Source organism: Mobula hypostoma, chromosome 8, assembly GCF_963921235.1.
Source record: "Mobula hypostoma chromosome 8, sMobHyp1.1, whole genome shotgun sequence".
Lineage (NCBI taxonomy): Eukaryota > Metazoa > Chordata > Chondrichthyes > Myliobatiformes > Myliobatidae > Mobula > Mobula hypostoma.
Window position 1 is genome coordinate 89,282,052 of NC_086104.1, and position 22,837 is coordinate 89,304,888.

Below are 22,837 nucleotides of genomic sequence, written 5' to 3' on the forward strand. Positions count from 1 at the left end.
ACCTCAGCCTTAAGAATGCTCAAAGATTTGGTTTTTCCACGGACCTTTGAATGAAAGGATTCTAAAGACTCAGAAAATTAAACCTTTAAGATGGGTGACCACTTACGGTAAGCAGTGACATGGATACTACGTGATGACTGTTCTTTATATGATGTAAATGTCAGTGGTTCCATGAAGTTGGGTAGACCATAAGACATAAGAGAATTAGGCTGTACGGACCGTCAAGTCTGCTCCACATTCAATCATGGCTGATTATTTTTCCTCTCAACTCCATCCTGCTAGCTTCTTTCTGTAACCTTTGATACTCTAACTAGTCAAGAACATATCAACCTCCGCGTTAAATATAGGCAATGACTTGGCCTTCACAGCCATCTGTGGTAATTAATTCCACAGATTCACCACTGTCTGGATAAAGAATTTCCTCGTTATCTGTGTTCTAAAGGAACGTCCTTCTATTCTGAGGCTGTGCCCTCTGGTCCTAGACTCTCCCACTATTGGAAACATCATCTTCATGTCCAGTCTATCTAGGTCTTTCAATATTTGACTGTGAAATCCACCCCCCCCCCACTTTATTCTTCTAAACTCCAGAGTGTACAGGCCCAGAGCCATCAAGCACTCCTCATACGTTAACCTTTTCTTTCCAGGATTATTCTCATGAATCTTCTTTGGACCCTCTCCAACGCCAGTACATCCTTTCTTAGATATGGAGGTGACATACATGGTGTGTCAGAGAGCAATTTTAATATATCCAATAAAAAAACATGAACAGATAAAGCACTCATGTTACACACCACAGAACTTGGGTTGAAGTTAGTGAAAAATAAAATCAAAGGCTGTAGAATGTGCAAATAATCTAATTTGATTTTGCACAGTCTGAATAGGTTAAAACTACCCAGTAAGATTCTTCAATCTTAAAAATCATTTGTGGAATCAAATTCTTGTTCGTTTCCCTATTTATAAAGAAAAGAACTGGCACAGGTCTTACTCTAATTCTATTTGTAAAATTCAACATATATTGCTATTACATCTGATAAAACAAATGAATTCAAAGCATTGTCATGATGACTCTAATACCCACTTTAATCATGAATATGTACTTTGTCATTTAAGCAACTGATAATCCACATTTGTAATGTATTTTTAATCTTTCTGTATCAATAATAGTGCAACATTTCACATGTACATAAAGATTTAAAATGCATTTCTGCACATTCATTTTTGGTACATTCTACAAGAAATATTCCCAAGATTATTTCCCATTAAGACATTAAGTTACAGGAAGCTCAAATCAAATATGTTTAAGATCAGCAAGTATACTGTAAACAATAAACAGCATATTAATTTTAACCAAGGACAATCCAGCCAACTGGACTCAGAGATAGACGATGTAACACCGTTATTTCCTGAACTGGTTGCTGAACTGAATAATGGCATATTGCCCACTGGTCATCCAGTCAGGATCAGAGCCTGCCAGCTGCTCACCTAGGCCTGGCTGTAAGCCAACCTGAATATCAGCTTTTAGAGTGCGCAAGCTACAAAGGGGTGCTGGATGAAAACCACGCAGTGCAGTTTCAAAAGAAACTGTATAGCTCCACTTCCTGTCTCCTGTTAGCTTCCTATAATTCAAGTCTCCCTTAAAAAATATTAAATTTGACTTCTGCAGTTCCACATACAGATCATTTGCAACCAGGGACATGTCACAAAACTCATGGGGGAGGGTCCAGAATGGGTGGTCTTGATAAATCCAAACACCTTTTGTCATGTACTCTTCCCATGCAACAGCACACTTGGACATCTGCGGGTGGCTGGATGTCTTCATCTGCTTCAATGTCCAGTCAAAATCTTTCTTAGTCGTATCAGAAACAAACCAAGGTATAGCCTTTCCATGAAAGTGAACTTCATCAGCAAGCTGAGAGGCGATTAGAAAATCTGCCAGAACCAAGTCAGCCACCAGCTCAAATCCAGAGTTGTCAAGGACAATATCTACTCGGGTGTGAGCTGTTTCTGAAGTTTTCTTTTTCTTACTACAAATGAGGTGGCTCCAAACAAATTCAAAGTCATCTATCAAAATGAAAGGTTTCAAAGATTCAAGAGAAGTTAATGGATTGAGTTTCTGAGAGTTGGCCAGACCAGCAGAAATAGAAAGGTCACATCTGTTACCCCACAGTGCAACCTGGATTTAAATAAAAAACACAAATTATGAAGATTATCTTTTCACATCACAGAAAACTGACACAGAAAACAGAAAGACAATTAAACACTTTATTTTTCACACTGAGAAATCCTTGCTTCTGAACATTCTTTTTATGATAATCTCTGATTGCAAGTATGGTACTACCTGGCGAAAAAAAAAAACACTGGCAAGAGATTTTTTTTCATTACTCTTGAATTTTAAAAACCAGTTAGTAGTTAGAAATAACTAATTTTGAATGGTACAAGCTTACTCCTAAATTTATGAACAATTAACTTGTGAATCATAGGGACTTCAAAAGGACATTCCGCCAGCTCAATCTTTTAAAAAAAAATTGACATGGATTTTGGACATTTTAAAGGAGTATTTGCTGAAACATTTTCCTCTCCCCTAATGATAAATGTCTCAAGTGACACCAACAGGCAAGCGTTCCATAGGTCAAAAGCTCCTGCAATCTGACTCCTGAAATTCAACTAAATCAGAAGTTCTTCGGTTTAATAGGTTGTACTTAAGAGCTTTTAAGGAGGCAGATGATAACTTTTGAGATGAGAATATTCAAAGTTCTTTCTCAAAAATTCTCTAGACTGTAGGGTCACTATTATTTAACACAGGTCTGAGAGAGAAACCAAGAAGATTTACAGCAGTGACTCTCAAACTAATGACAGTAAATTACACAAGTCTATAATAACAAATAGACTGAGTACTTTTAGAATTATCAACTGATCAAAGAAAACCAGCATGGACTGTAAATGACTTGATTAATGAAGCCGACTTAATTAATAAGCAGAAATGTTTTTTTAAACTTCCAGAAGTCATTGGATAAACTCCCTCAAAAGCCTGGTAGGTCGAATTAATGTTATTAAAATGTATATCCTTCCTAAATTTTTGTATTTATTTCAATCCTTACCAACTTTTATTTCTAAAGCTTTTTTTGATGCATTAGATTCTATTATTTCGTCCTATCTATGGAAGGGCAAACATTCTAGACTTAATAAAGCTCACCTTCAAAAACCTAAAAAAGGTGGTATGGCCCTGCCTAATTTTTGTTTATATTATTGGGCAGCCAATATTCTTTGTCTTATTTTTTGGTCTTCCATAATCAGTCTGACTGCCCAAAATGGGTGGCAATGGAGTTGAATTCTAGTAAGGATCTTTTGATTTCTGCACTTCTCGGATCCGCACTTCCTTGTCACTTCCCTAGACTAATTGTTAATCCTCCTATTAGACATACTTTGAGAATATGGTCTCAGTTCAAAAAATATAATGGCCTTCATGGTTTCTCTCTCTCCAGCAATACCTATATTTACACAATCATCTTTTCCTACCTTCTATGCAGGATTCAACATTTCATGATTGGTACAGAAAGGGTATTAGGCGCTTTGAAGATCTTTTCATAGGTAATCATTTTGCAACTTTTCAACAAATGTCTGTAAAGTTTAACCTACCTAATACTCATTTCTTTAGATATCTTCAAATTAGACATTTCATTAACCCTTTAGTATCAAACTTTCCTCAGATGCCTGAGAAAAATGTTGTGGACCTGATTCTTTGTATTAATCCACTGGGTAAAGGTTTAATATTTGCTATTTGGGATAAGTTAGTGATCTTGAGGCGTACCCCCTTGGATAAAATTAGAACTGCTTGGGAGCATGATTTAAATATTTCCTTATCTGATGCAGTTTGGGATTCAATCCTTAAGTCAGTTAACTCAACCTCTTTATGTGCTCGCCACTGCCTTTTGCAGTTTAAGGTTGTACACAGGGCTATGTCTAAAACTAAATTATCGCGGTTTTACCCTGACATTAGTCCTGTTTGCGGTAAGTGTAAAGGGGCTGAGGCTTCTCTTATCCATATGTACTGAGCCTGCCCTAGTGTGGAGAAATTCTGGAGAGAAGTTTTTTTCAACTTTATCCCATATTCTTAATTGCCACTTAGCACCTAACCCTCTGATTGCTCTTTCTGGCACGTTGGGTGAAGTAGACATGCACTTGAGTCCGACTAAATGTCGAACATTATCTTTTGCTTCTCTCTTGGCTAGATGGTTAGTTCTTCTTAGGTGGAGAGATGCTGCCCCACCCACTCATGCTCAATGGCTTAATGATATTATGTCTTGTTTAGACCTTGAAAAGATTCATTATTCACTTCTAAACTCGGACATAAAGTTTCATAAGGTGTGGGGACCTTTTCTTGAATACTTTCATAACTACTCCTTAGATTAAGTTTATCCCTTTTTTTGTACTGCAATCCCTTTCAGCTTTTTTTCCTGTAAGTTTTATGGTTTTTTGTTGTGAATTACATTATAGTTTTGGTAAGTCGACATTATATTTTCTTTTTTATATATATATATACTTACAGCTCTGTGGGGTTGAATGCTCTGATTAATTTTTCTTTTATACATAGAAATGGCTGGCCTGGGGTTGTATAGTGGGAGAGTGGGGAGGACACTAATTTTATATGAATTTATTTTGGGTGCTTTTTCCTTATTGTTATGAATTATATATTGGACAGGTTTGTTTTGCACTGTATAAACCTCCATTTCGTTGATGGTTTTTTTCTGTAACTGTATTGTAGAAACACATAAAAAATTAACTAAAAAAGAAACTCCCTCAAAAGAAGCTGCTACATTAAGTTGAAACCCATGGAAGTGATGGCAAATTATCGTCTCAGTGAAGAAACTGGCTGAGTCGAGATAATGGGCAGATATCTAAGTTGATTGGATGTGACTGGTGCTGCATTTCCAGGGCAGTGTTCACAATTAAGGTTTTTAAAAGCAATTGATTCAATTAAAATCTACTTATCCAAATCTGCTGATGGCACAAAGATAGATGATTTTGTAACATTACTTACAAAAGATCTAAACTGATTAAGCAAATATATGATAATCTACTTTGGATTTATAAAAGAACATTTTCTAAAAGGTGTGAACTTCGAAACAGTGATTGTCCAAAAAGTCATAAGGGTAGCCAAACAAAAATTAGTTAAATAATGAAGTGGCAAAAAAAAAAATCAACTAAAATAATGCTGGCTTTTGTATTCTGAAAACTATGTTACAACAGTAAAGAGTCTTGGTAGACCACACTTGGTATACCAGGAGCAGTTCTTGCCTCCGCACCTTAGAAAGGATATATGGGTTTCAGGCAGAGTGCAAGGTAGAACTAACAGGATCTACACTCATGGATATCAAGCCCTATTCTAAGTATTTCTAGCATTTTATGTTTTTGTTCTAAGTTACAAGAATTTGGGAGCAGTAATCTGGTATTTAGAACTGACACATGGATAAAGAGAAATTTTCTGTATATGGCAAAATAGAGTTCAATTCTATAAATTTGGTTAGGAACCTGAGGATAGGGGAGCTATATACATAAAATACTAGAGGAATAATCAGGCAGCATCTCTGGACAGAGATGAACAGTCAACGTTTTGAGCTGAGACCCTTCATCAGGTCTGGAAAGGAAGAGGGCAGAAGCCTGAATAAAAGAATGGGGGAAGGAGATGGGCACAAACTGACAGTGACAGGTGACTACAGAACAGAATGGAAGGCTGGAGAGTGGACTGGGGGGGGGGATGTTGGGCAGAGGAGGGAATGATGTGGGAAGCTAGGAGGCTACAGGTGGAAGAGGCAAAGGGCTGAAGAAGAAGGAAACTGCTTGGAGAGGACAGTAGACCATGGAATAAAGGGAAGAGAAAGGGAACCAGAAGGAGAAAGATGAAGGTAATGGGCAAGTTGTAAAGTGTGATAGGGGAAAGGGAAGGGGTAACTGGGCCATAGGGATAAAACAAAAGGCGGGAGGGGAACAGAGGGGAGTGGCTACCAGAAGTTAGAGAAATCTATGTCGATGTTGTCAGGCTGAGGTGTTGCTCCTCTTGTCTAAGCCTGGCTTACACACGGGAGTCAAGGCTGTGGATAGACATTTCGCCGTGCAAATGGGATGTGGAATTAAAATAGCTGGCCACCAAGGACCCTGGATGTTGTTGCCAGTGCAAAGGTGCTCAATGCTCAACAAAGCAATCCCCCAATGTGCATTGGGCCTTTCCGATGTAAAGGAGGCTGTACTGGGAGCGTCATATGCAATAAATGACACCAATGGATTCACATGTAAAGAATTGCTTTGCCTCAAAGGACTGTTTAGGACCCTGAATATCGGTGAGGGTGGTGTAGGGGGAGGTGTGATACTTCCCTACCACCCCACAAGCCTCCGTATGCAGCACATCATTTTCCATAACTTAAGCCATCTTCAACAGGTAAACTCATCATTCTCTCTCCCCCACTCTCCGCTTTCTGCAGGGGTCTCTCTCTATATGACTCCTTGTCTACTTGTCCCTCCAACTGATCTCCCTCCTGGCGTTTATCCCTGCAAGCAGGACAAGTACTACATCCGCCCCCTAAACCTCCTCCCTCACCACATTCAGGACCCACTTCCAGGTGAGGCGACACTTCACCTGCGAGCCTACCAATGTCGTCTACTGTATCCAGTGCACTCTCCTCTACATCAGTGAAATCTGACATAGATTGGGAGACTGCTTCATCAGATACCTTTACTCTGTTGACCACAAAAGATGGGATTTCCCAGTGTTCATCCATTTCAATTCCACACCCCATTCCCATATGTCAGTCCTTGGCATCCTCAAATGTCATGATAAGGCCACTCCCAGGTTAGGGTAACTAGAAACAATTCTGTTATAAAATACAAAGTAGATTTTTAAATCCAATCTGCATTAGAGTTTTGGTGTAATATGTTTTGATTGCTATTACTGAGAGCACAATAACTCATGAGTTCTACTTCTGAAATCTTCTCTGCCCAAGTTCTTGGACCTTGGTGTCAGCGTATTCTTATTTATGGAACTGGGGTTGTTTCATATTAAAATCATCCACTGTTTACAGAACAATAAGGAAATACTTTAATATTTTTATTATTTTACCTTTTTGTATTGATACTGAGCAACAATACCAAGAAAAAGCATCTAGGTCAAGTATAATTAATTATACGCTAATATTTTTTCACAGCCATGCAAAACTTTAATGATGTAACAGAAGTATTATTAAGGAAATAACTGATTTTAAGGTTACCTGTAGGACATGCAGTAGCTCAGCTTTGATTTGGGTCTGCTTAAAACTTTTCACATTCTTATTTATTTCTTGTAGGTGGGCAGAAAGAGCTGTAATAGCTTGCTGTGACTCCAGGAAACCTTGAGTCTTTGCTTCATTAAATACATCAAAATCACATATGGGAGGACTGTAATGTAAAATGAGAAAAATAAATAAGTTCACTGACTTCCAAAAGTCTAAAAATTTCTTACTATTTAATATCAATGTACTGTTCATAGACAAATGTAAAAAAAAGTGCTTTCACTTACACGCAGTTTTAACAAATAAAATCCAAGACAGTTCATAAAATATTAGAAAAAATATTTAGCACAAGGACAAGATATAGAACAGGTGTTTAAACATATGGGAAAAGATTGTACAGTGAATCTTAAGGAAAGGTGACTGGTATAGATTTAAAGAGCATTTTGAAAACTTATAGCCTAGCAAATGCAAGATGTAGAATTTAGTGATATAGTGAGGTGAGTGGGAAATGCAAAAGGTACAAGAAAAGCAGAGTTCTCAGGTGACTGTAAAACTGAAGAAGATATCAGAAATAAAAGACCTTAAAAAAGGAACTTCATCATGCTGTGCACTTATAGGGGAAGATTTGCAGTAGCATTGCTCACAAAGTATCTGTTACATCCTCATTACATTCCAAAAATAATTTCAAACAAGGAATTATAAAGAATTTTATAAAAAATTGCCACTGCCACACAAGAACAAGGACATGAGGATGCCAGAGGACACCTTTGAAACTTAAAAAAGATTGTAGAATGCACAAATCAGTAATTGGTGATTATGTACAGCCAGAAAACAAACAAACAAACACACACACACACAATGTTAAAACAGTAAAAAAAAACACAATAAAATTATTAAAATATACACATACATCCCAAAGTATGGATATCAAAAATAAGAGTGCATAGGTTCGAGGTGGGAGGAAGGAGTTTTAGAGGGGGATCTGAAGATCTGAGGAGCTGCCAGCAGAGGAATTGGAATTGTACACAATTATGACATTTAAACACTTAGATAGGCAAAGCGGAGAAGAATATGGTCCTAATATGGATAAATGGGGGTACAAAGTACAGCAGTAAGGACAAAGAGCCTGTTTCTGTGCAGTACGACTCAATGACTCTATAAGTTCATTCTACTAATATCTGTATTCTAGACACAACTTTATTCAAAGTTATTGCCCAATTAACTTCTTTACATTTTATTTTTATTAAAATAACTTCACCCACTTGAGTTGCAGTGCTTCATGGATCCTTCGGTACATGTAACACTCCATATACAACCAGGGGGCTTTAAACCAACTCGTGTTTTCCTCAGTGCCCAGTCGAGCCTGTTGTTGTTCTAAATATTTATTCCACTGGGGAACATCTGGTAATTCATCTGTAAGAGGTAGTGCTGGCTTGTCAGTTTGCAGCTCATTTCGTAACTTTGACAGGAGACCAATGGCTCTCTTTTCCGCCTCAACTCCTTCCTGAGAAAAGACATCATAGAACTAGATGCTACCAGTTAAAACATTCACAGATTATCCTTTGTATACGCAAGCAGTTTTCTACAGCTAGAGTAGCAAGTAATAATTTCCAAAACTGGCCCTAATCCTTCTGTGCACAATTTTCCCTTTAGTTAAGTTGATGTTTGCTGCCATTAATCACATGGCTAATGACATAATCACAGTTGCTATTTCCATAATTACCAAACTAAAGTGGTACATTAGTGCAACCTATGACCTGTATTTATTACGCACAAAAAATGAAGCAGCAGATTGACAGAGGCAAAACTAGACTGCGACAGTGATGTTTCAACAGCATCTTCTGATGTTATCAATTTTCAATGTTCAACTACAATAGATGCACAAGCAGTACATCGTGTTACTCAATAACTGCAGTCCCTTCTGTTATGCAACTCTGCAAATGTTGCAATTTCTGCAAGTTTACCATCGAAAATGGTAAACTAGATTTACATCGTTTGGAAATGAATGTTAATGATGTCAATTTTCAATAATAATACAATATTATCTATGAAAATGTTTCTGATTTTGAAATTAAAGGAAATGTTCGGGGCAGGCACAAGCATTGAAGATTGCTGCTTCATCTCTTTATTAAGTTTCCCTCACCTCCAAGGCAATTTTTTTGAGCAGTCTGTAACTACCATAGAGAGAGGTTTTTTTTTTAGGTCTGACATTTCCCTATACATTTCTGGGGTCCAATGTAACAAATTGAATTCAGTACTCAGAGTGCAAGTTGTGGACGCTTGTAGAGACCTAGACAAATGCCAATCCAGGAAGTTTCTCCCAATGCAACATCTTGAGCTCCACTTTAGAAATGAAACAGCAGCTGGAATTACTGTTGTGCATACATGAAGCTGAGGTGCACACAAGAAGTGGAATGAAGCTGAGGTACATTCACAAGGGGTGATCTTATAGAAGCATATAAAATCATGAGAGCTATAGGCAGCATAATATGCAGAGTTGTTTTCTCAGGATTGGGGAATCAAGATATAGGGTTAGGGTGAGAGGGGATGAATTTAAAAGCAACCTGATGAGCAACACTTTCACCAACAGGGCAGGCCATACATATGCCATGAATTGCCAGAGGAGATGGTTCAAGCAGGTATATTAACAATATTTAGAAGACAATTAGATGAGTACATGAACAGGACAGATTTAGAGGGAAATGGGCCAACCACAGGCAAATGAAATTAGTTTAGTTGAGAATCTTGGTCAGCATGGACCAGCTGGGCTAAGGGGCCCATTTCTGTGCTATATGACTATGATTCTATGACACTGAGAGAAATAAAAAGGCTTATTTGCCTCAAATGGCTGATTCCCTTATCCTGGAAGAATGCTTCTTAGTTCTACACATGCTCACTAAGGAGACAGCCTATGGACATCAACCTTGTTAATCCCCGTCAGTTTCACTAAAATCAACTCTTAAACTTTCAGTGAGTGTAGTTCAAAAAATGAAGTGTAGATTCAACCTGCTCAATTTCTCCTAAGTTCCCTTTAACGTATCATGAATCAACCTAGTGAAATTTCTCCACATTACCTTTAATGTAACTATAATCTTCCTTGAGTATGGAGAACAAAACTATTCATAACCTCTGATGTTGGTTTCACCAACTCAAAACATCCTTGATTTTACTCAATACTGCTTGCAACGACAATCTGTAAACTTTCCTTATTATTTGTTGTATTTGCACACTAGCTGCTTTTAAATCATGCACTCTAGCAAACCCTTTTGATAGCGCATGCCCAAATTGGCAATAATTTTCTAAAAAAATTCTCTCACATGCCATGGTAACTTTCAGCAGAGATTATCACTGATTAATGAATTAGTAACAATAATTATGGACATTTTAAAGGAAAGTGGATGAATAATCCTCACATTACAATCTGTTTGTCGGATCTCTGCACTCCATATTACTAGGTGCCCATAACATCAATTGGCAAGATAATAAACACCTCTTGTTTTTTGTCTTTTAAGATGCTTCTTAAATCTACTTCTCCTGCCAAGTTTTAATTTTATCTATTCTTGTAACTCCTTCCACCTTGATTACAACTTGCTTTTTTTATGGTCCTGTGACAGGCTGATTAAATTCTGCTTGAAAATACTCCTGTGAGATACTCAAAATGTTCAGTTAAGTTAAAGGAGGCTACAGGCTTTTGCCATTCCTTACTTTATTGAGAAGATAACAGAAAGCATTATACTTAGATGGAAAAGGCAGTTAGAAAGTTTTACAACACACACAAAATGCTGGACGAAATTAGCAGGCCAAGCAGCATCTACGGAAGAGTACAGTCAACGTTACGGGTCAAGACCCTTCCAGAACGTCGACTATACTCTTTTCCATAGATGCTGCCTGGCCTGCTGATTTCCTCCAGCATTTTGTGTGTGTTGCTTGGATTTCCAGCATCTGCAGATTTTTTCTTACTTGTGATTAGAAAGTTTCACATGCAGCATAAACACCAAAGTGGACTGTGATGTGCTGCAGCATTATGTAACCTCTTCATAAAATCACATAAATATGCTAAATTCAGCACGTTCATCTAAAAGGCAATGCAAACTAGAAGGTTATCCATGGGATCAAAAGAGAATTCTGTCCTCTGAGTCAGCACCAACTGTCTAAATAATTCCATTATAAAATTTCTCCAAATAAATTTCAAAATACTTTTTGAAAATTGCAATCAAATTTCCTACTTTCATTTTTTCAAACATCACCTGGCAGAACACAACAAGTTGCTGCTAAAAAAAATCCTAATCTCCACCCCTAGATCTCATGCAAATAATTTAAAATATTTTTCCTCCAGTTACTGATTTACCTTTCATCAGAAGCAACTCATCCCTTTATATAAAGCAAATAAAATCTTCATAATTAAGTCTCCCTGTAGACTTCTCAGGAGTCTTCTCCTCCTTTCTCATCCTCACTCTTCTATAAGGATAATAATTGCAGCTCCTCTAATCTATCCACATGACTATAGTACCTCACCTGTACTATTATTCAGGCAAATTTCTGCTGCACTCTTTTCAAAATTACATCCGAAGTAACGAAAATGCTTTTCAACTCTACATTTGTGAATTTCAGCTCACCTGTCCATGTTGTGCAAAAAATACATCTGTATGCCGATGCACTGTATCAACGGCCTTAGTCAGTATCTTTGGCAACCTATCTTTAATTGTTAAGTATGCAAAAGACCTGAAAAGAAACGTAATGCATGTTAGCATGATTTTTTTTTTTAATACAGCCGACACTTAGTACAAGGATATGATTTGCAGAGAAGGCATCCAGGAGGCTTAACATGCCTGGCAAATCATTCCAGAAACTGAAATATTACTTTACCAGCAAATCAGACGGCACTTTGCGATGATGAGATAGCCAAGCGATGGTAAATAGAAGGTGTGGAATCCATTAATATACTGTATCATTATATCACCAACTAGAAGATCATGTTAATTACCCCAAAAGAAAGAAGAAAACTGATGAAGACAGCACAGTAAACATGGCTGACGTGAACTTCACTAAGGCTTTTGACAAGGTGCCACATGGTGACTAGTCCACAAGGTTAAGTCACAAGGAATCTGATGCATCTTGGCAGACTGTATCCAAAATTGGCCTGGTTATAGGAGGCAGAGTGTTGTGGTGGATAGGTATTCTGTTGCCTTTACAGTGCACTGTGTACAAAGCTAGGCAGAGAGCTTTGAACACCTTCTCAAAAATCACCCGAACTCGAAGCTTTCTTCAGGGATTTTTAAGAGAAAATTTTGTGAAACTACATAAAGTTTAAGTAAAATGTGTATTAGATTCAATGCAGAATCATCACGCACCTGAATATACTAATATTATGGATTATTCTTACAATCAGCATTAAACAAGGTAATACACACATGCAATATTCTACAGCTATGCTGTGGACAAGGGTGAACTCATGGCACAATGATAACTTAATAACAATGAACGATGAACACAATACTTCCTTCAAAGCACATCTGCTAAATGTTTACCAACATTAAGAAAACTTAAGACTCAGATATTACGGTTTCAAGAGCAAATAAAGAGAGGATGGAGATGGATGTCTTTCTACTGTGGTTGCTCCAAGTCAAAACCCAAATTAACCCACATAGGAAATGATGCAAAAAATAGCTTATAATGGAAATGGGAAGTGAAATTAAAATGGGTGGGCACTGGGAGATCCCGCTTTTTCTGGCAGACGGAGCATAGGTGCTCGGTGAAGGGGTCTCCTAATCTAGGTCGGGTCTCAGTGATATACAAGAGGCCACACTGGGAGCACTGGACACAGTATATGACCCCAACAGATTCTCAGGTAAAGTGTCACCGCATTTGGAAGGACTGTTTAGGGCTCTGAATGGTAGTGAGGGAGGAAGTGTATGGGCAGGTGTAGGACTTGTTCTGCTTGCAAGGATAAGTGCCAGGAGGGAGATCAGTAGGGAAGGACGAATGGACAAGGAAGTCATGTAGGGAGTGATCCCTGCGCAAAGCAGAAAGGGTGGGGGGTAGAGGGAAAGATGTGCTCGGTGGTGGGATCCCATTGGAGATGCCGGAAGTTTCAGAGAATTATGAGGCTGGTGGGGTGATAGGTGAGGGCAAGAGGAACCCTATCCCTGGTAGGGTGGTGGGAGGATGGGGTTGGGGCAGACATGCGTGAAATGGAAGAGGTATGGTTGAGGACAGCGTTGATGGTGGAGGAAGGGAAGTCCCTTTCTTTGAAAAAGGAGGACATCTCACTCATTCTAGAATGATAAGCCTCATCCTGAGAGCAGATGAGGCAGAGATGGAGGATTTGAGAGAAGGGGATGGCATTTTTACAAGTAACAGGGTGGAAGAGGTATAGTCCAGGTAGCCATGAGAGTCCGTGGGTTTATAATAGACATCATTGGATAAGCTGTCTCCAGAGATACAGACAGTGAGATTGAGAAAAGGGAGGAAGATGTCAGAAATGGACCAGGTAAGTTTGAGGGTAGGGTGGAAGTTGGAGGCAAAGTGGATGAAGTCAATGAGTTCAGCATGGGTGCAGGAAGCAGCACCAATGCAGTCATTGATGTAGCGTAGGGAAAGTGCGGAATAGTCACCAATGTAGGCTTGGAACATAGACCGTTCCACATAGCTGACAAACAGGCAGGCATACCTGGAACCCATGTGAGTACTCATGACTACCACCTTTTGATTGAAGGAAGTGGGAGGAGCCAAAAGAGAAATTATTCATTAAGTCTCTGGCAAAATGATAGTCTCAGAGACTGGTATTGAAAACAGTCTTACTGCACAGTATTTAACCATCCTCACTTCAAAAATGTCATTGTTGATGACATACTTGCTTGTGGTAATGTCTGATGAGTAGATGGTGACATGGTGCTCATCCAGAATGACAATTGGCTGAGGTGCCTCTGAAGTGAATTGTGCCCTCTTTAACATGTCCTCCAACTCACTATGGTCCCTCAGTCAAGAAAGGGACAGAGTTCACTAAGGTAACTTTGGATTGGGAGAGGTTCCTGCTTTGCACAACAAGAAAGATTCCAACCTTTCCCCGATTCAGTTGCTCTGTGCTGACAGGATGCTTACAATTGTGCCAACCACCGCAAAAGCTGCCTTTGGCTACTTCTACAATCTGCCCTTTCATATAGATACTACTCTCATGGGGCCTGAAATTATTTTGTCACCTATTCTCCAGGGCTTAAATGTGCTGACAGTGGGCTGATATGCACCATCAAGGCAGACTTCACCCACTATGACCCAACCCAGGTTCAGTCATTGGGCATAAGGTGTGTCATGCTGACCTTTGCGCTGTTCACATACCTTAGGGTGTCTCTGCCAAGCAAAAGGAGAATCTCTGCAGAAGAGTCAAGTGGGGGAATCTTGTCCGCTGTGGGCTTAAGATCTGAATGACTACGTGCAGCTTCAAGAGTTGGGATTTCATCCCTGTTGTTGGGAATATGGTCGCACTCAATGAGTGCTGGCAAAGGTAAGCTGACCTCCCCTCCAATTGACTCCATGACAAATCCACTGGCTCTGCTTCTGGCAATTTCTGATGTTCCAGAACATGTCTTTAAAGCATATAAGGAAGTAGCTACATCATGCTGTGCTGTGGGTGTACTGGAACCAATAGTTCAAGGTGCTGGTCCTGAATTTACAGCTGTATCTGGGTCTACTTCTGCACTATGTCTCCCTCTGTATTCTGCAACATACTGTTACTGCTTCTCCAGTTTCCCTTGCTATCCTCCCCAGATTCTCCACCACTATTTGGATAACTGTCTCGTCCACATTTGGGCTGACTCTGCATCAGGGCTTCTCTGGCCAGTCTCAGCACCTCACTCTTAACTATTGCCCAATGGTGATTTATCACCATAGCCTGGTACAGCAAGTGAGGGCTGTGCAGTAGCTTCTGTTGAAAGGTTCAGCTCTTGTCTGCTCTTAAGTGGTGAACGCCCATGTGTTTCCAAGTTGGGTGATCTTGGGCACTTCTCACTTTCTACCTTAACTGAGGATTCATCTTTCTTTGGGTTTGAACCTAAACCAGAAGATGCAAGTTCAGGAGGAGGACTGGGGGAAAAAATTGGTGTGAAGCCTGACAGGAAGCTGGTTCTGATTTTGCTGCTGTGATTTCACCCTCTGTTGAACAAATATGTCATATAAGATGGTTCTCAGTCACTTTCCTACAGAGAAGACCACCATCTCAGTTGGCTGCTGCTTCACACACCTTTGCCTCTGTTACAGCAGCCTCAGCTTCATGCTCCTCGAGCATACACAATGTCGCTCATACTCAAGCTTTCCCCATGTCTGTGCGTGCTTTCTTCACGTTTATATGAGCTTTCTCCATGTCTGTATGAGCTTTTTACATTAGCATTTCAGCTTCACGCTTAGCGTATGCTGCTCCCATTCTTCCTTCTTCAACTCTAGTATGGGCTTGCGCTGCAGCTATGCTAATTGTGGTTTTGCTTCAGCATCACAAAGACGCGATCGATGCTCCACATTCTGACTTTCAGGGCTCAGCAATCGATGTGCCTGGGGTTGGAAGCTGACGTCGTAGTATACTGCATTCAGACGCGTCTCCAGTTCGCAGACCATACCTTTGAAGATGAGTTATTGTTTCACTCTAACGCCCTTGCAGTGCACTGTGTACAAAACTAGTCAGGGAGTTAAATGCTGTCTTAAAAATCACCCAAAATGGAAGTTTTCTTCAGGGTTTATAAATGAGAAAACTTTGTGAAACTGCAGAAAGTTACATAAAACACATATTAAGATTGAATACAGAATCATCACACTTCTGAAGATACTAATATTATCAATTATTGTCACAATCAGCATTAAACACTGTAATATATACATGAGGGTAGCCGACGGGTCTCAAACCCTCGGTGTGATAGGGAGTTGTCTATCTCAGCATGTGAAGACAGACTCCGGCGGATTGAGCGGACGAGACCTATGGAAAGTCCAACAGTCAAGAAGGCAGTCTCTGCAAGCGTCGTGGAACGTGTAGAGCAGGACAAGACACAGAAGACGTCCTGGTCATCCACTGCGCCTAGTCCCATCTCCAGCCGTCTAGACTCTGTCTTGCCACTGGATCCAGATGGGAATTGGGAAGAGAGAGTGAGGCTGACGCTGCGCAACTCTCCCTCACTTAAATCCAAATCACGCGCTAGTCTCGACACCATCATAATGGTGTCGAGGTCCTCATCGATGTCAACGATGGACGAACAACCAACCAACCATATACATGCAACATTCTATAGCTATACCATGGACTAGAGCGAACTCGTGATACAACTTAACAGTGATAAACGATAAACACAATACTTCCTTCAAAATACATCTGCTATATGTTTACCAACATTAAGAAAGCTTAAGACTCACAGATGTTGCTGTTTCAAGGACAAATAAGAAGTGGATGGAGATGGATGTCTTTCTACTGTGTTTGCTCCAAGTCAAAATCCAAATTAACCTGCGCAGAAAATGATGTAGAAAAACAGCTTACAAACAGGAAGTGATGTTAGTACAAAATGATGATGATGATGGCTGGTTCGTTGTTTGTGAAGATCAGGAGGAAAGAAGAGTCATCAGGAGCGACAGCAATATCGTTGGTGACCGTAGAAGCCAATTCTGGATCTGCAGACTCTGGAGCAGTAGAGTCACGGGAACAGCTGGAATGCCGGCGCTAGGGTAGTAGGATCCTTCATGTGTCTCCTCTTCTCTTCAGGAGTCGCTCTTCTGGATTCCTCAAAGTTCTTGGCTGGTCCAAGCACACACAAAACAACGAACAGTGGCTCTAAAGGCAGAACAGTATTTTTCCAACTGGAAGTTTGTGTCAAATAGTATCCCACAAGGACCGATGATGAGACCTTTGTTGGTTATTATATATAAGACTCAGATGAGAATGTAGATGGTCTGATTAGTAACTTCATAAGACATGAAAATTAATGGTACTATGGAGAGCAAAGAAGGATGCAGCAGGACACAGAGCAGTGGCACATAGAACTCAATCCAGGTAAGTGTGAGGTAATGCACTTCGTAAAGCATAGAATAAATGTTAAGGACACTTAATGTACAGGGAGACCTGGGGTGCAAGTCCAGAAAGTGCCAACACAGGTGTACAGATTTGGTATGCTTGCCTTCTAGACCAAGCCATTGAGTATAAGTATAATTTGCAGCTGGAGAAAACACTGGTTAGACCTCACTTAGATTAGATTAGACTCAACTTTTTTGTCATTGTGCCGAGTACAGATACAAAGCCAATGAAACGCAGATAGCATCTGACCAGAAGTGCAAAAGAATACAGTCGACCTTCACTAATCCAACTACCAGTAATCCAGTTCCTTCCATAATCCGGCACTGATTATGCTTAATGTGATCCTTCTGTAATTCGGCATTTTCACTAATCTGGCATTCCTTAGGTCCCAATTGCTGGATTAGTGAAGGTCGACCTGTAGTATTATTTACAAAATAACTGCGAATAAAAAGTGCTACAGCATACAAATATAAAAGTACTGAGACAGTCCAATATGGGTGTAATACTGCTTAGCGCTGTGATGTGAGGTTCAGCAGGGTCACAGCCTCAGAGAAGAAGCTCTTCCTGTGCCTGCTGGTGTGGGAGCGGAGGCTCCTGTAGCACCTACCAGATGGGAGGAGAGTAAAAAGTCCATGGTTAGGGTGAGATGCATCCTTGATAATGCTTTTCGCCCTGCCCAGGCAGTGTTTATGGTAGATATTCTCAATGGTGGGCAATTGGGTGCCGATAATCTGTTGGGCAGTTTTCACCACCTGCTGGAGTGCTTTGCAGTCCAATACGGGACAATTGCCATACCACACTGAGATGCAGTTGGTGAGTATGCTCCCAATGGTACAGCGGTAAAAGTCCGTCAGTATCCTGGGACAGAGGTGAGCTTTCTTGATGCTCTGCAAGAAATAAAGGCGCTATTGAGCCTTTTTGATCAGGATGGAGGAGTTCAGGAACCAGGTGAGATCATCGGTAATATGGACACCAAGGAATTTGAAGCTTGATACATGCTCCATTGATGTAGATAGGGACATGAGTGTGGCTCCTAGCATGCCTGGAGTGGGTGTTAAGGGCCAGGTTGTTATCAGCACACCACATGGCGAGGTGCTGGACCTTGTCCCTGTAGGCCATCTCGTCATCCCCTCTGATCAGGCCAACCACCATGGTGTCGTCTGCGAACTTGATTATGGAGTTAGAACCGTGTACAGGAACACAGTCATAGGTGAAAAGGGAGTACAGAAGAGGGCTCAGCACACAGCCTGGAGGCACGCCGGTGTTCAGGGTGAGAGTGGAGGAGAAGAGGTTGTCTAAATTAACAGATTAGTATCTGTTAGTCAGAAAGTCCAAGGTCCAATTGCAGAGGGATGAGCTGATACCAAGCTGGCGAAGTTTGGCGATCAGCTTGGAGGGGATCACAGTATTGAATGCTGAACTAAAGTCAATGAACAGCATTCTGACGTAAGAGTTGGGGCTGTCCAGGTGGGTCAGGGCAGAATGAAGTGCCGTGGAAATGGCGTCCTCTGTAGACCTGTTGGTGTGATAGGCAAATTGATGGGGGTCCAGGGTAGTGGGCAGACAGGATTTCAGATGTGATAGAACCAGTCTCTCAAAGCGCTTTGCAAGGATGGGGGTGAGTGCAACTGGGTGGAAGTCGTTCAGGCCCGTGGCAGTGAAATGCTTCGGCACTGGCACTATGGTGGCAATCTTGAAGCTTGTGGGAACAACTGTCTGTGCCAGGGACAGATTGAAAATGTCCCTGAAGACCCTGGCCAACTGCCCTGCACAGACTCTGAGCACACGGCCAGGTATTCCGTCCGGACCAGCTGCCTTCCGTATATTCACCCTGCTCAGGGTGGCGCAAACATCGGAGGTGGAAAGTGAGAGAGGCAGCTCACCAGGTGGGAGATCCGCTTTGAGGGTGACCTCCTTGGTCCCTCGGTCAAAGCGAACGTAGAAGTAATTGAGCTCATCAGGGAGGGAAGCAGAGCTGGAAGGGGGCACAGTACTAGGTGGTTTGAAGTCTGTAATGACCTGTATGCCATGCCACATGTGCCAGGGGTCCGAGGAGTTGAAATGCTCCACGATTCTCTGTTTGTATATGTGTTTAGCCTGAGAGATTCCCCTCCTCAAGTTGGCCCTGGCTGAGCTGTAAGCCTCCCAGTCTCCAGACCTGAAGGCTGAATCTCTGGCTTTGAGGAGGAGACGAACCTCTCTGTTCATTCATGGTTTCTGATTGGGGAAAACTTTTATTTGTTTTTGTGATGTCACTCTATTAACACACTTGTTGATGTGCTCAAGGACAGAGTTGGTATATAAGTCAATGTTAATCTGAGAGTCTGTGGTGGCATGGGCAGCAAACGCGCTCCAGTCTGTGTGCTGGAATTGGTACTGTAGAACAGAGTCAGCACCCTCCAGCCAGATCTTAATAGTCTTAAGAGTGTTACATACATTTCTAGTCATCATACAACAAGAAGGATGTAACAGAAAGAGAGAGAGTGCACAAAAGATTCACCTGGAATGGAGGGCTGAGTCAAAAGGAGTGATTGGATGGGCCTGGTTTACTTCCACTGACTGAGGGTGACCAAAGAGGTCTATAAAATTATGAGGGGCATAGATAAGACAGGTAGTGAAGTGAACATTTCTCAGGGTGGGGGAGTCTAGAACTAGGAGGTACAGGTTTAAGGTGAGAGGGGAAACCTTTAAATAAGATCTATGTTTTTCAAACAGAGGGAAGTGTTTATCTGGATCTAGTTGCCAAAGGAGGTGTTGAGGCAGAAACAATTGTAATGTTCAAAAGGCATTTGGATATGTATTTAGAGAGGAACAGCACAAAAGAAGATGGGCCTTATGCAGGCAAATGTGATTAGTATAGACGGGCATTGTTAAGGTGAGCCAAAACAACCTGTTTTTGTGCTGTACGATTCTATGATTCAATTATCAAACTTTTATAAAAACAATCATGTTAAAAACAATAGGGTATAACCAATTGCAAATAGGAAGATGACAGGTGTCAAGTGACTTGATCTCTGTAACCCAGGGAAAGTAGCATATTTTCTAATGCTCTGCAAATTCAAAATTATTCTTAGATATCGTCCTAGGATTAGGGAATGATAGTCCGAACTGAAAGCACCAAACAAAACTATAAATAATTTACTGAATAAAGATGGACAATGCTGACAGAAGTTCCAGATGAACAGAAGGATCTGCAAAATTTCATTTCTAGGATCTAGAGCTTTGGCTTTGCTTTGGGAAGTTTTAATGTAAAAGCACATTAATTGTTTAAAAACAGATTAACCATATGTATAAAACGTAGAAAGGTGTGTGAATGCGGGAAAGCAAATTATCACCAATAGCTACACTAGGGCCTCAGGGAATATTGACGAGCACAATGATGCTGGTGCACTAATCCAAGGATCCCTGAAGGTGGCAGCACAGGTAGAAAAGGTGGTAGTGAAAGTATATATGGGATTCTCACCCTTCTTTAGCCAAAGCACACAATATAAAGCAGGGAGTTAAGGTACGACTTTTCTGAACTTTGACTATAACTGGAGTATTGGTGCAGTTTTTGTGCTACGCTACAAGAAGGACATTATTGCACTGGAGAGGATGCAGAGGACTTTCTCTTCTGAAGAGCATTGATAAGGTGAAAAGCTCTTCATCCCATAGCAGAGTGCTTAACATCAGAAAGCATAGCTTAATAGGAAATACAACAGATGATGGAAAACAACACATGAAATGCTAGAGAAAAGGGGTTAGGAGATTTAGGGGATCAGAAGAATATTTTCTATTTAACCAGAGAGTGGTTAGAATCTGCAAAGCACAGCTGAGACAGCAGTGGATACAAAGTTTCTCAAAACATTTGAGTACAATCATTGAATCAGTATAGATGTCTACGGAGCAAGCGGTGGTAAATAGGATTGGCATACATCAGGATGCTCTTCGTCGATTGCAGCTCAGCGTTCAACACCATCATCCCTCCAAAACTAATCAGTAAACTCCAAGACCTGGGCCTCAATACCCCCTTGTGCAATTGGATTCTGGATTTCCTCACTTGTAGACCTCAGTCAGTTCAGATTGGCAAAAACATCTCCTCCACAATCTCCATCAGCACAAGAGCACTGCAGGGATGTGTACTTAGCCTCCCGCTATACTCGCTTTACACCTTGACTGTGTGGCTAAGTACAGCTCCAACCCCATATACACGTTTGCTAATAACACCACAGTTGTGGGCTGTATTAAAGGTGGTGATGAATCAGCATACAGGAGGGAGAGTGAAAATTTGGCTGAGTGGTGTAGCAACAACAACCTCTCACTATGTCAATAAGACCAAGGAATGATTGTAGACTTCAGGAGAGGGCAACCAAAGGTCCATGAGCCAGTAATTATCAGCCGATCAGAGCTGAACTTTAAATTCCTGGGTGTCACTATCTCAGAAGACCTGTCCTGGACCCATCATATAAATATAATTGCAAAGAAAGCACGACAACACCTCCACTTCCTCAGGAGTCTGCAAAGATTAGGCATATCATCACAAACCTTGGCAAACTTCAATAAAAATGTTCTGGTTGGCTGCATTATGGCCTCGTATGGGAACACCAATGCCTTTGAGCAGAAAATCCTAAAAATTCGACCCAGTACATCACAGGTAAAACCCTCCCAACCACTGAGCACATCTACATGAAACGTTGCTGTAGGAAAGCAGCATCCATCATCAAAGACCCTCACCACACAGGCAATGCTCTGTTCTTGATGCTGACATCAGGTAGAAGGTACAAGTGCCTCAGGACTCGCACCATCAGGCTCAAGATCAGTTACTACCCCTCACCATCGGACACTTGAACTAAAGGGGATAACTACACACATTTAAGGACTCTCTTATCTTGTTGTTTCATGCTTGTTATTTATTACTATTTATTTATATCTGCATTTTTGGAGTTTGTTGTCCATTGATCCTGTTTACAGTTACTATTCTATAGATTCGTTAAGTATGCCCACAGAAAAAGAATCTGATAATAAATTTCACTTTGAACTTCGTGTAAGTCAGTTCCTTAATGGTTGGCATGGACATGCTGGGGCATGTGTTTCTCTGTTGTATTACAATACAACGTAAGTTGTATAAAGTAAATTTTCTTTGAAAGTGTGCGGTAATATGCTTTTATTTAATCTAGGAAGACAATACCCCGGCGGTGAAGAGGGAAAAAGGCGTAATCGGTAACGTCTTTACCATTTGTATTGAATACAACCTACTGCTACACTACCCTTTGCAGGCAGATTAAACAGTGCGCATGCTCACTATAACGCGGCTGGCTCACCGCAGCCTTCTGTACCCAAGAAAAGCGGGGTGCATGCGCGGAAAGCCTGCAAGCATGCCCTTTACTACACACCCAGTGTACTTTCCCGAAAGTGAGTCCGGTACCTCCGACCGAACCTCCTCCTCTTCTTCCTCCTCCGCCTCCTCTTTTTCCACTGAGGCCGGTCCCCTCGTCTTTCGCTGCTCAGCCATCTTGTTGTCCGCGGGCAGGAGGGGGTGGGCGAACCCAGGAACCGG

At 40.9% G+C, this 22,837-nt stretch overlaps 1 protein-coding gene across 2 annotated transcripts; it reads right to left on the reverse strand.

The window, feature by feature from the left end:
• Window positions 1–1,062: 1,062 nt before the first annotated feature.
• On the reverse strand, window positions 1,063–22,832 carry armt1 (acidic residue methyltransferase 1). 2 transcript variants are annotated; one of them, XM_063056287.1, is made up of 5 exons: window positions 22,674–22,826; window positions 11,876–11,981; window positions 8,522–8,763; window positions 7,260–7,425; window positions 1,063–2,173 (listed from the first exon to the last, which is right to left on the reverse strand). In XM_063056287.1, exons 1-5 carry the CDS (start codon window positions 22,790–22,792, stop codon window positions 1,397–1,399), a joined length of 1,410 nt encoding a protein of 469 aa, XP_062912357.1. In that variant the 5' UTR covers window positions 22,793–22,826; the 3' UTR covers window positions 1,063–1,396. The 2 variants fall into 2 exon arrangements, with proteins under 2 accessions (XP_062912357.1, XP_062912358.1); XM_063056288.1 differs by lacking the exon at window positions 11,876–11,981 and having other exon boundaries at window positions 22,706–22,832.
• Window positions 22,833–22,837: the final 5 nt, after the last annotated feature.

Coding starts and splice junctions, on each gene's coding strand:
- armt1 (XM_063056287.1), bottom strand. CDS start 22,792: ATGGCTGAGCAGCGAAAGACGAGGGGACCGGCCTCAGTGGAAAAAGAG. Junction 11,982..22,673: donor CTTTCGGGAAAGTACACTGG/GTGTGTAGTAAA, acceptor GTTTCTTTTCAG/GTCTTTTGCATACTTAACAA. Junction 2,174..7,259: donor AGCTACTGCATGTCCTACAG/GTAACCTTAAAA, acceptor ATTTAAATCCAG/GTTGCACTGTGGGGTAACAG.